This window comes from Nesoenas mayeri, assembly GCF_963082525.1.
Source record: "Nesoenas mayeri genome assembly, chromosome: 9".
Taxonomy (NCBI): Eukaryota; Metazoa; Chordata; class Aves; order Columbiformes; family Columbidae; genus Nesoenas; species Nesoenas mayeri.
The window spans coordinates 5,518,910-5,531,728 of NC_137557.1; the positions used below are offsets into that span (position 1 = coordinate 5,518,910).

General features: G+C 44.1%; 1 protein-coding gene across 3 annotated transcripts in view; it reads right to left on the reverse strand.

Annotated features, from left to right (window-relative positions):
• Positions 1–236: 236 nt before the first annotated feature.
• PSMD1 (proteasome 26S subunit, non-ATPase 1) overlaps positions 237–12,819 on the reverse strand; it is a 67,922-nt gene continuing 55,339 nt past the window's right edge. For all 3 annotated transcript variants that reach the window (XM_080350022.1, XM_080350023.1, XM_080350021.1), the window contains 6 exons: positions 9,061–9,230; positions 7,274–7,366; positions 5,644–5,736; positions 3,242–3,388; positions 1,251–1,405; positions 237–437 (listed from right to left, as the gene is read on the reverse strand). In XM_080350022.1, the coding sequence (XP_080206148.1) occupies positions 1,259–1,405; positions 3,242–3,388; positions 5,644–5,736; positions 7,274–7,366; positions 9,061–9,230 (650 nt within the window). In that variant the 3' untranslated portion in view covers positions 237–437; positions 1,251–1,258. The remainder of the gene's footprint in view (positions 438–1,250; positions 1,406–3,241; positions 3,389–5,643; positions 5,737–7,273; positions 7,367–9,060; positions 9,231–12,819) is intronic.

Here is a 12,819-nt window from a genome sequence, read left to right on the forward strand (position 1 = left end):
GCACCAGAGCTACGGCTGGGCCAGACTGGAGCTGGTGACCTTGCTCAGCCCAAATGGGCTCTAGAGAAAGCAGAGAAGTGCACAGATCCCAGCCACTCTACAGAGGAGCAGAACCAGCCATGCTTTCTGGAGGAATATGCACGACTTGAGTCTAGTTTTTAACATTTGGGGTGAGTGGAAAAGGTTGTTAGGCTTCCTTTTTGTTTTCTAAACCAGAAAATTTTCTGTCAAGAGTTTTTAATATATTTATTTGAAAAGGTTTTGTGAAAGAGTACACTAAATAGCATATATCTGTTCTTCAGCCATAAAACGCGGACTATCGGCTTTAGCTCAGCACAGATTGAGGCTGCATGCACTGAACGGCAGATCTTGACAGGAAGGTCTCCATGTCTGTCTTTCCGACATCAAGTATAGTGTCTTCTTTAGAGGACATGATCCTGGAGGAAGGGGAAGGAGAAACCAGAAAAGCAAATGTATTTAACTGAGGTATCTTGTGGTTGGCCCCACACACTCACCCGAGCCTGCCACTGACGCAACATTTACAGTTTTTAGCAAGGAGTTTGTTTTCCTGCCCATCCACCAATTCAAGTGCATAATCTCTGCTCTTGGGAGCACTGGGACATGCCAGCCCATATTTGGAAATAAAGCAACTGGGTTTTTGCCTCTCAGCGAGAAACTTGCACATCAATTCAGGCACTTTAACCAAGGAACCTGAGAACTGCCTGGAACAGATCTGTAAGTATCCTTAGGCTGAGCTCAGAGAGCACCACAGAGCCCACAGCTGGAGTGTCTTTAAATTCTGCTAAGCACCGCTGGGAAGACAAGACAACAACCCCAGAAAGCAGAGACCAATCCTGCCACACTGAGGTCAAGTAGATGACAACTTTGTTAAATGAGCCACTTGTCCTCTGGGACCATATTTCACAAGGTGATTATTCCCAGCTCAGCAGCTGCCTGTGACCCCATGCACTGTTCTAATTCTGCCCAGCAAGGCTCTACTCAAGAATAATGAAGTTTACGAGATTAGAGACCATATCCAGTACGAATGGGTCAGACCTGATCCAGCACAGTGGATTTCTCTTTTATTACTGCCAAACTCTTCAATTTGGGACGGAGCATGTTTCTGAATCTGGTGCAAAAGCCATTAAAGAGCTAAAACAAGAGTGGTGGGTGCTGGTAACTGCTTCAGTTGATCCAAAGAGGCTTCTACACTGGGATTAATGAAGGTGACTCTGCACACTACACTGTACCTCAGGTCTTAATCATCAATGTACTCAAAGGGCTCTGGTGGTTCAGGTTCCTGCTCCTCTTCCTCAATCTTCGGACCGTGAGCTGCCACAGGTTCAACCAGCTCCTCCGTATCCTCACTGGTGTCCTTCAGAATGATGATGCCTCCGATGGAAAGCTGCAAGACAAGCGCAGTGAGCATTACAAGTGCTCACCTCTGCCTCGTGGTGCAGTGTTTGTGGCTGCACTGTTTATCTTAGAGCAAACGAGACACCGCAGCGGGAGTGAGTTTCAGAGAGCAAAGTGTCTGACACCCACCCGGATCCCTGCCTGATTGGGGTGGAACAGACAGAGCCTGGCCAGGCTACCTGTTGTATTCCCATTGTCTAAGTCTCAGTTCGATAGAAAATGGCATCTGGATTCACAGCTTTACCCCAGTCTGGGGCTTTTCACATGAAAACTAATTGAACCGTAATTGTTTTATAAGGCTCATCTTTTCAGGGTAACAAAGCTTAGTGAAGCTTCTCTGTGTCGCCACCTCCCAGGAGGGTATCTGAAACAGAGACTAATCAGATCACCAGCTTCCACCAACTGAGGAATCCTATCAGCAGTACCTTGTAAAACAAAGGAGGATTAATTACAAAATCACAACCAAACATCCTGGCAGGCCAAAGCAAATCAGTGTGTCTCCAGGACCGAAACACGAGGTGCGAAGAGGCAGCACTGTGTCACGCCTGGCTGGGATCTGAGCTTTGACCGCAGCTGGATTCCAGGCTATAAACAGCATTTCAAAGAAGCTTTTTACTCTGGCGTTCCCCAAAGCAGAGCAAAGCTCCACAACAGCTCCATTTCAAAAGCCTCCTTGGTTACACACCCTAAACCCCAGCAAAAAACCTGCACTGTTCTGTTCTCTTCAAAACCTATTCATTGGGGTTAAGGCAGTGATCTGCATTCCCCTCACCAAGGACTTGGCTCCTTTGGAAACCGAAGCAAACAGCTACTTGTGGCCACATTTCAGCTGCACAAGTGGACACTTACTGGACCACACAGCAGATCTTCCCCATTCAAATACCAGTTGGGTCACCTCTGCTTTTTGAAGGGTAGAAACTGAAAAAATCCTTCCACAGCTTTGCTGAAGTTGTTTCAAAAGGGGATGAAGCACAGAGAATTCCAATGTGCTGATAGAATTCCAGGAAATCAATTTATTAAAAAGCATGACTATTTTCCTGGAAAAAATATTACTACTTCTGAATACCATTTTCCCACGCATAATCCTGCAAAAGGGGGAAGTCAAGGGTGCTATTTCTTGAACAAAAATAAAGGCCAGAAGAATTTTACTCAGGAGATTTAGAGGTCAGGAGCAAGCTTATTAGCCTTGCAATATATTTGAGCATCTTAGAGAAAAGTTAACCCCTTGGGCTAATGCTAAAAGGTCTTTTTAATCCTCTATCTGAGAGTTATATCATCTCTTTATGTTAACAGGAGATGAAGGCAATTTTCAAAGGTCTGATGTAACTGACTAAGAAGTTTGTTTAATGAAAAAAATACTCCATTCAGGTATAAATGCCACTCTAGACTAATAAAGCGCAAGTCCTAATGTATTTCATTGCTTTGATAATGAGCCTGTACAACTTCTCAACCCACTGTAGAGATCACAGCTCAGCCTTCACGTCCCCAGCAATGTCATTAATACACAGAGTACGTCCAATAGATTTCCAGGTTACAGTGTCTGGCATACGTAAAAGAAGAAAGAAAAATAAAGCTGCGTAAGCACAGCAAAAAGGTTCGTAGCAGCTCTGGCTTTCCCCCAACTAGAGCTGCACGTGATCGCTTGGAAGGAGGGACATCAAAAAGCAAATACGGCAACAGTGAAGTTGCAAACCTCTCAGACACATTGCAGTGCTGCCCCAGCTGTGAGTGCTGTTCTGATGTCAACACTGAACTCCTGGGCCTCACACACAAACCCAGCACTGGGGACACCGTCAGGTGCACAGACCAGGAAGGCGACACTTACTGGTTTGAAGGGCTGGTATCGGCAGCTCTCTGTCATAGTGAGAACTTTGAGCTGAGCGGGCATGACTCTGGCTGGGTTGTCCAGAAGCTGGAAGTTGGGTTCAGGTTCCTTTTTCTTTTCTTTTTCATCCTTCTTTTCAGTCTCATCCTGTGGAAGGGAAGATCAAACTGATTTTAACAGTAGCCTCTAACATCTTCACACTTCCGGAGGATAAGGTAAAATGTGCTGGAGAACAAGCTGGCGAGTGTCTCTCAGCTGCACAGGCAGTGCCAGCGTGGATCCAAGCACTCTCACCACAGCAACCCCTCGCTCTCAGCTGCAGCTGAAAAAAAGTTCAACAAGAGGTGGCAGCAAAACAGTTTACCTCTGACTTCCCTTTCTAATAGTTTCTCTGTAAACTCACCACTTTTGGTGCACAGCTGAAGGTCCTTTAATATCATTACTAAGCACATGAAAATTGCCAAAAGCCGCCCTCGTATTTTTGCAGCTCTACAGCCATCAGGGACAGCAGCTCAACTGAAATGACTCTGTCTCAGTGACTCCCCAGGGAATTGCAGCTAAACCTCCCTTTACCGATGACTCAGCAGCTGGAGGCAAAAGCTCAGAAGGAAAAAAGACACAGAACCCTTTACATATTTAAGAACATGAATCATGTTTTGCCTCTTGCTTGAGAACGTCTGAACCGCAAACAAAAGAAAAGAGACTGTAGAAAAGATGGAACCGATAGGAAATGACCAGGGACATCACTAAATGCACAGCATGTTCTGTGACAGCAGACAGGACTTCTCTGGCACGGTGGCTGCTTGGTGCTGTGCACATCCCTTGGAAGCTATGGATTACTAGTCCTGCAACAGGCATAAAAGAAAAACAGGAAAGCAATTATACCTCTAAAAATATTAGGACAATGGCAAAACACTCGACTCAAACATAGCAGGTGGCAGCAAGCTCCCTGTTCACTACCCTCATTTTTCTGCTCAATTCAGCCATGAAAACTTTTGAGACATCTGGAGCATACACAGACACGACACATGAATCCCGTCTAATATATTGCTTCCTCCTAACACCTGTACTTGAATGTAGGTTGTAGCAATTTTAGAAGAAACAGGCATCTGTTCAGCACATTTTGCTTGGTATATACTGCTGTAAGAATAATTCAAAGAAAAGGCAATGTTTGATGACAAAGAAACATTGATAAAGGAGCAAAAAGACAAAAATCAGATATTCTACCTTGAATGCATAAGACGATTCCTCTTCTGGGCCAACTGTATAAAGGTCAGTGCCTACAGCGTGGTTGCATGTAGGTCTAGGAAGGTCATTTTACACACACACCTTTGATCCTACCCCACGCTCTTTCACATAGCATTTGCGTGTTTCTTTTTAAAATTAAAGAGAACAAAAATTCCCTGACCAGGTTTCTTTTCTCATATAGATGTTAAAGTGGAATCAGGAAGGTTTCTACTGAGCTTGTCAGCATAACACACTTTCAGCTCACAACTGCTCTTACAATATTTGCATCTGTTAGCAGAGCACAAAAGGAAGAGTCCTTTGTCAGGGCACAGTGAGAATTTTAGCTGCCATATGTTTTCCAAATTACAGCAACCACAAAGAATTCATTATCCAGCCATTTCTCTATCCCTCAGCTTGCCCCACGATGACACACTATTCGTAGATGAGGATGATAAGTGCCAGTGTCTCTAAGCAGAAAGAAATCATCAGAGGACCAAAGCAATCACCGTAACCGCTGCGCAGCGGACGGATCCAGTGCTCAGATCAGCTGCTGCTAAGGTGGGTGTGGGTAAATGTTTGGCATTTTGATAGATGGGCAAAGCGTATAAGAGATTGTTGCCAAAAATGTGAACGTTTCAGAACAGGGGGTTAAGCATGTGCAAAACCAGAAAGTTTAAACTCTTCAGTGCTCTCAACTGAATTAGACACCACCAAGCAACTGCTACAACACTGAGTCCTTTTAAAAAGGTCAGAGGTACCAAGGACATGAAATTATTAAGACTTTTTCCACGTTAATAAGAAAAGTACATGGATAAGAAATAAAATTCCCTTGGTCTAAAACCAGCAGGTAGCAAAATAATTCACAAAAGGTTGCGGGCAGTTAAAGGCACACAGATTTGTCAAAACAAGCTTCTGCCTTTCAGGAACTCAGTTACTTAACAATATTGGAGAAGATTTATTTCTCAGAAATAAAGGATTCACAAATAATACTTGGCTTTTAAAAACGCACACACCACAGAGTAAAGATGCTTACGTGTACACTGAAACCTCTGTTAACACTTTGCTCAGAACTAATACGAGGGGACAGCACTAAGAGGGTGCCAGCTTTCCAGACAAACCTTCCACATTTATAAGGGGGGGGATGAAGACATTTAAGTTTCAATGTTTGCACCCACCACTTCCATCTTCTCCTCTTCTTTCTTTTCTTTCTCCTTCTCCTTTTCCTTCTTCTTGGCTTTCGCGGTGATGGACAGCACAGCAGTGGAAACCTGGGTATGTCAACAGAGGAGGCGCTCAGTGTGACTGCAGCGCCGGGCACTGCGTCTCAGCTCCCCAGGCAGGGGACAATGGGAAATCAGGGTTAGGTGCACTGCAGGTGTCAATGAGATCAATTCCACTTCATACCCACTGCTCTGCTTAAGAGACAACTACAGAGCCACCAAAGCAAACAAACAGCACAGATGGGACAAAAAAGTGCCATGAATGCAGACTGGGTGCAGCCACGTATGCAGGAGGAGAGCAAAATTCTTAATTTAGAGATTAATCATTGCTGTCTGGGTCTCTATATGAGAGGTTTGTTTATTTTGAACAAAGCAACAAATGGAAACCTTATTCCCAGAGTCTCCAAGGTAAAGAAACACGTATATAGATACTCTTTAGAATGACCTAAAGCTGTCCCAGTGTGTGAATCAGACAGCTGTGTTTCTCATTGATCTGAAGAAGTGCATTTACAAAATGGCCCATGGAGCAGCCCTCGGGAGGCTTTGGCACTCCTGAACCAGAAATACCCAGAGGCAGCACTCAAACACACAAGCAAGCAAGCACCTCTATCCACAGGAACTGGCTCTCTAAGGCAGTAAATCGCTCAGAGGGAGCAACCACATTAGTCACATCGCTGCCGAGGTTTTCTAGGCTACATGTGGGCTCATGGCACATTTTAGTTTCGACCTGGGAAATCGAAAGGAGGGAAAATGTGTCTAATTCTCATCCTATTCCAAAGGCAAGAAAGCAGCTACGAGCGGTGAGCTTTGCCTTTCATCAGAGTTCATTTCTGGGTTCTTGGTGGTTCAGAAATCTGTCCTGTGCAGCATTCAATTCTGGTAAAATGTTTTACATTTTTCATACAATGCCATTTATCAGCATGACATATCTGCTGCTCCACTGCTGCAGTCGCTCCCCAAGGGCTGCTCTGCCTGTTGCTCTGTTCTGCTCAACAGCTTTTACCATCTTATGCCAGGAGACAAATTTCTTCCACTATTGTCCCACTTGTCATCCCATAGGTCTCATCTCTTCAATACCTACATATTCTCAGTTCCACACTTGCCCTTTTGCAATCCACAGGCCTGACAGCTATTATTCTAGCACATGGCCCCAGGTACACTTCCGTCATTCGCTATGGGACTATTTGAGAAGTGCCACACCTAATGTGCTCAATGCTTGTACTGCAGCAGCATTTTGAAGCCCAAGTCATGAACAAGGAGCCCTTTGTGCTAGATGCTGCACAAGGATGATACACACATACAAATCAGTAGAGCATGGAAAACAGTTTTATTAATCAATGCTTCTGCTTGACCGCTGGAGACACGGGAGGTTCTAGCGACTCAGTAGCACAGCAGTTTTATGCCACGATCAGCAACTGACCCCGGCACAGCAGGAAAAAATTGCTAGAATTCTCTTTCAGAGACAATAGTGCCTGCCAATTTTTCTTTTGCTCTTTAGATTCCCTGTTAGTGCCACCACAGTCAATGTTTATACTAGGAGGGAGAAGAGATTAGTCTTTAGAACACAGAAAGCTCGCCTAAATACCTTTTCTTTCTCCTTTTCCTTTGGTACCTCAAGAGGTGGGGGGTAGGCAAATGTGGACGGCTTACAGTTGGACTTGTACTGGACTTTTGGCATCTACAATAAACAGTTAAAAAAATGGTTAGAGACAAGAAAAACAGGGGGAAAAAAATCCACAGCAGAGTAATTACTTTAGCTTCATTTTCCTTCCAGCAGAGACAAACACAGATCCTCTAAAGAATACAAGCTTCCCCTTCTCTCCCTCCGGAAGCTGAGAAACTGTTATCAGTGGCAACAGTTCAACTAGAACAATGTTATTTAATTATTCTATAATTTGACTCTGGCAAGCTCTCCCAGCCTTCTCCATGCACTCCACGCTATTCACACCATGCTCTGTTTTCATTGTTTCGAAGCTTTTGTGGTTTTGATGTTGTTGCTGCGCCTGCTCGTATTAACACAAAATTGGTTTAAGATTTAAGTGAAGATCTGCTCTGCCAGTGCACGCTATGGCAAACCAAGCACTGCCTGACACCCACTGCTTGCAAAGGGACAGCACATTTTGCGGGTGGCTTACCAATTTCACGCATTCTTGTACTCTGCTAATTAAGCAAGGGCAGAAAGCATCTTTGGCCAGCAAATCCATATTCTCAAACTGAATTAATTTCTGCAGTATCTCAGCTCTCTTCCTTTCTGACACATCGCGGAGCAATAAAAGAAGCTCTGAGGATGCAAGGTGGGTGTGGTGCAGCCGTTACATACATTTACATACCTACATTTAGTATGCAATGCAAGTTATACAGCATAACCTCACCCACAGCCTTTTGGGCTCCCTGGAAACTAAGGGATGGGGAGAGGGAGTCAAAACGGCAGTTCAGCCAAAGAGCCAAAAAGGTTCTGAGCCTGTCCCCATTGGTGAGCACAGAGAAAACCAGCAATGAAGCCTCTGTGATGTATTCAGGACAGGGAGGGGAAAAAAAAAAGGCATTTTAATGCAAAACCCTCTCTTCAGAGCGAGAATTTTGAGCTGTGTGTAAATCAACTCAACGCTCAGCCTGAGACAGGTGGAGAAGAGCAACATAGAGCCATAAGGTTCTGGTCCAGAAGCTGCAATCCAGCAAGCGCGCTCAGTCCAGTGGAGGACTCAGAGCAGCCCAGCTTGATGTGAGCTCTGCATATCACAGAATAAGCCTGTAACAGTGACAGGAGGGGGGTACATGCCCCTGGGCTGCCACATTCAGAGCCTTTTTGTGGAAGTTACCAGGTCAGTTCTCCAGCACAGGAGCCCCAGCACAGTACACAGCTTGCAGGGACCACACCACAACCCATCAGCTGGCAGACAGAGGGATATGAAAAGTGCAGTACCCGTGACTGCTTGGTTTAATTTTCCTCCCCACAGAATCCAAACAAATCCTGCTTTCCCATTGCTAAATATCCTAGGGGAAAATATAATATAATATAATATAATATATTTGGGAAGGTGACAGTTTAAAAAACAAAAATCTTGATCTTCTGGAAAGATAACAGGCTGGTTTCTGCCCACACAGACTGACTAGAGTTCCTTTCTTCGTAAGCTACTTTGAAGCTCACAAAGTCAGGTCAAAGCCTGTTCTCTACATTTTCTTGTCCTTATACCCACCAACAGCTCTCCAATTTAAGCCTGCTTGTCAGACTTCTTCCAGTTAGAGCCTTTTCTGGCACAAACAAGCTGCAGACACGCAAAGACAACCAACAAATCCATGCACACCCTCCCAGACCACTGGAGTCTTCCAAGCAGCCATCAGTGCCTCCACTCCTCTCTGCTCATGACGTACCTTCAGATCCTTGTTGAGACCAATGACACAGGTTGGGGTGAAAGCCAGTGACAAGAAGTGTGACAGGGGGAACCAGAACCAGAACTGGGTGAAGACCAGAACGCCCACCACGGAAGGCATGTGAGTATGTCCTGTCCTCGACTGCAGTGAGATAGTTACGTTATGGCCACCTGTAAAGAGTCATAAATGAAATCACTCAATGCATTCCTGCGTACTCCACAAAGACACCTGAGTGCTGATTTTGTCAGGATACAGGTTAAACGAAAGCACAATGCAGAAGGCAGGGAGAATGGAGCAAAAAGGAAACCTTTGCCATAAGCAGTTTTAAAACAGCATCCACAAGACAAGGCTCACAAGGAAAACAGAGCATTTATAGCAGTGTGTACAGAAACATTTCTTTTTGAGGCTGCCTCCCTGAACTGTCAGTTATTCAGAAGAAATATGCCTAGGTTTTTATCCTACACCATCTCAGTAGAAAGAAATGTAAACAGCAGCAACTTCAGAAGTTGCTTCTAGAGGCTATCAGTCTAAGCAGCAAAGAGACAAACTCCTGCAGTCTTTGCAGCAAAATTACATCTCTGCCAGACAACCAAGTCTTAGCTTCATACTTGCAAAGCAGAGACCAAAACAACTCCATACATTGATGTAGTGCAGAAACGTCCAGCTAGAAACCAAACTGAAAGATTGGGCTTGCAGACAGAGTGAGAAAGTGTTAATCGGATCTCCAGTCTTCTGATGAACACAGCAAACTGAGTTGAAGAGGGCACCAGACAAGTCCATTACTGCTGACAAGACCAGGTGCAGGAAGGTTAACTTTGTTAAAATACCAACACCCACTTGTTGCAAACTCAGGACACTTTATAGCTGAAAATCCCAAGCTGGAGTAGCATTCTTCTGTCACAACATTCTTATGGCACAAACAGCCACTTCGACACGGCCAGGCAGCAGTGAGCTGAGTGCTGAAGACAAGCAAAATTAATTTTTGCTGCCAAAACTAACGAAAGTCCTGAAAGCAGCAACAATCTCATCTTAGGTATCTGTCTGTGTTAGTCCCAGGAGAAGCAGTGGAAGATGGAGGATTTTGATGCTCTCCTGTAGGATACTCTGCATACATACAATCTCCTTGCTTCTCCTTTTGTGGTACAAATAGACCTCCTGCTGTTTGACTAGAGAACTCCTTCCAGCCACCCCTTTGAAGAAAGGCAATGATACAGTCTCATCTTTTACGACTGCTAGGTCTGCTCTGCTTCTCATTTTCTCCAATATCAATCTCCTACCCTTGTACTTGACTTTGCCACAGCATTAAGGAGGGACTACCTGAAGTCTTCTGCTACCCTTAAACATGTCAAACATGGCACACTCACACTTCTGGTCTTCTCCTCCATCCTTACTTTGAACTTTTCTTCACTGCATCACTGTATAAGGGTCGGGTCAGGTCAGGAATCTGCAGATATTCTGGATCAAGCAGCCCACTCGATGTTGCACAAGCGGCTTAGCTAGACTTTATCAAACTTCTGGACTTTAATTTTCAGAATTTATTTTAACCTTTAGAAATTTATTATCCAATCTCTGGAATTTCCTGGATGACTAACAGATTTCATATTCCAAAGACACTGTCATGCTACTCCTGTTTGCTGCTTCACACCCACACAGAGCCCACTCCCTGCAGGGAGCAGGAAAGGTGGGAAGACACAATATTGCACAACTGTGATTTATCTTCATGATTAAGCAGCAGCCCCGACAATCCAGAAGGGAACACATCCTGGATCTTTGGCTGGATACATGAAAGCTGTGACATGATGCCTGGAAAAAAAAAATAACCCAAAAACACAAGAGAAAAATTTTCAGGGCTCCTTGGGCAGTACTACAGGGTCTGTCTCCCAAAATTCACACTGCTGCTGTGGCAAGGCTTGATGGAATTCAGGTGGCTGTTCTGAAAGCTACAAGGATTTGCTGGCCCAAGTTCAATGTCAGTTAACAAGAGGGGACTGCAGCAAGCAGATGCCGATGATTTATATACTTGGATGAACTCGCTCTTTACATAGTCATGGTGGCACTTGGTAATACTGTGGCAGTGTAGCCAAGGACAACACACCAGGACAATAACCATTAGGTAAAGATGCTTCATGGATCTTGGAAATTAGTTTCCAACCCTGGCTCAGGCAGCATCACATTTTCAAACAATATTATACTGTTTCTCTCACTATCAGCAAAGACTTATAATTCACTTGATCTATGCAGTGAACGAAGATAACCTGAACTGTTAGCAGCAGCACAGAAAAGTCAATGGCATCAGCTATCAAAATGCCAGCAGAGTGTCTTTCAGCATGTGTCAACAACCCAAATAAAGTGGGCAATGAACTACAAGGTAGCTCTTGTCTAATGGACAAGAACATGATGAAAAAAAGCCATAATGCCGTGCTAACTACCAGAGTTAGACCCAGGTTCACATGAAGAGCCCACGAGCAGGGACAGGCAGGAGGAAGGTGGAAAACACTGGCACCAAATTCAACACATGGGAGAGCAGACTTGGGCATCTAAGTTTATACTTTGTACTTCAGCCTTTAACATGCAAAATGTAACACAACGTGTGAGATACATATTTGGAGAGACAGCAACAAGGAGACGGTAACTCTTTCTGTTTTAATTTGGATGACACTTTTCCATCCCTCTTCTTCACAAATGTCTCCAAACTGTGGAGAATCCAGCACGTTCACACCAGGCTGCCAACAGCTTCCTTGGCTTCATTCTGCTACACCCTGTCCCCGACTCCCTGCACTGCTGACCCCCCAAACCTTTCCTAAATATTGAGAAGAGGATTTTCCAGATGTACTATACAGATATTCGTGTAGTAACTACGGCTCCTCCTTTTTTCTCACTGACTGAGAAATGTAGCATTAAGAACCAGAGAAGATACATAAAGTCTAGGGGGCAAAACAGTTTCCAAGCAGGTAAAACACCGACATCTAATTTGATCAGTATATCCCTTTTGTAGCTCACACTTACAAATCCATACTCTAGCAAATAAAGTAGATTGATTTTGCAAATAATAGAAAGGCAGTCATCAGCCGGCAATAAGAGAGCATGTTTGTATGTGGAGGGGAATATTATAAAAGTTCAGAGGTTTTTTTGGAAAAAAAATACCTAAGCTAAATTTTGAGTGTCTACATTTTTCTTATTTTATTAAAGAAGTAAAAATGTAGCTGCTGGGGCCTAATAATTAGGAAATGACCAAATTCTTCATTTCCACTTCGGTGCTCCTGAAGTCCCCTGCTCCTTCCATGACACCACCAGTCTAATAATGACCGCTTCATTGTCAGAGCGAAAACCCACCTCCAGTGCATCCCCTCCCAGCTGCACGCTGGAAATCTTGGCCTTTTAATCAAATCCTGTCATTGGAAGAGAATTACTCTTTTCTCTGCCCCACCCCCAACAACAAAAACTAATCCGAACTCAATTGTCCCAACTGTGGCAGATGACCTAAAGAACCTTTTCTTTCTGGTAGTGATAATTAAATTCTATAGCTCATTGTTTCAGATAAGCACTTGTAGTTGTATGGGAGAGATAAAAAGAATATATTCTTTTAAGAGGCTCTAATGAAAGTGGCAATAGGTTAAGAAAGGGTAGTTCACAGTCTTCCCCCAGCTGTTCGGCAAGAAATAAAGAGGTTAAAGTTGGCACAAATTCATATTTAGTTTCATAAAAGTGGGTGCTTCTGGTTTCCAAGTCATTATACAATACATGAGTGACACGGGAAGC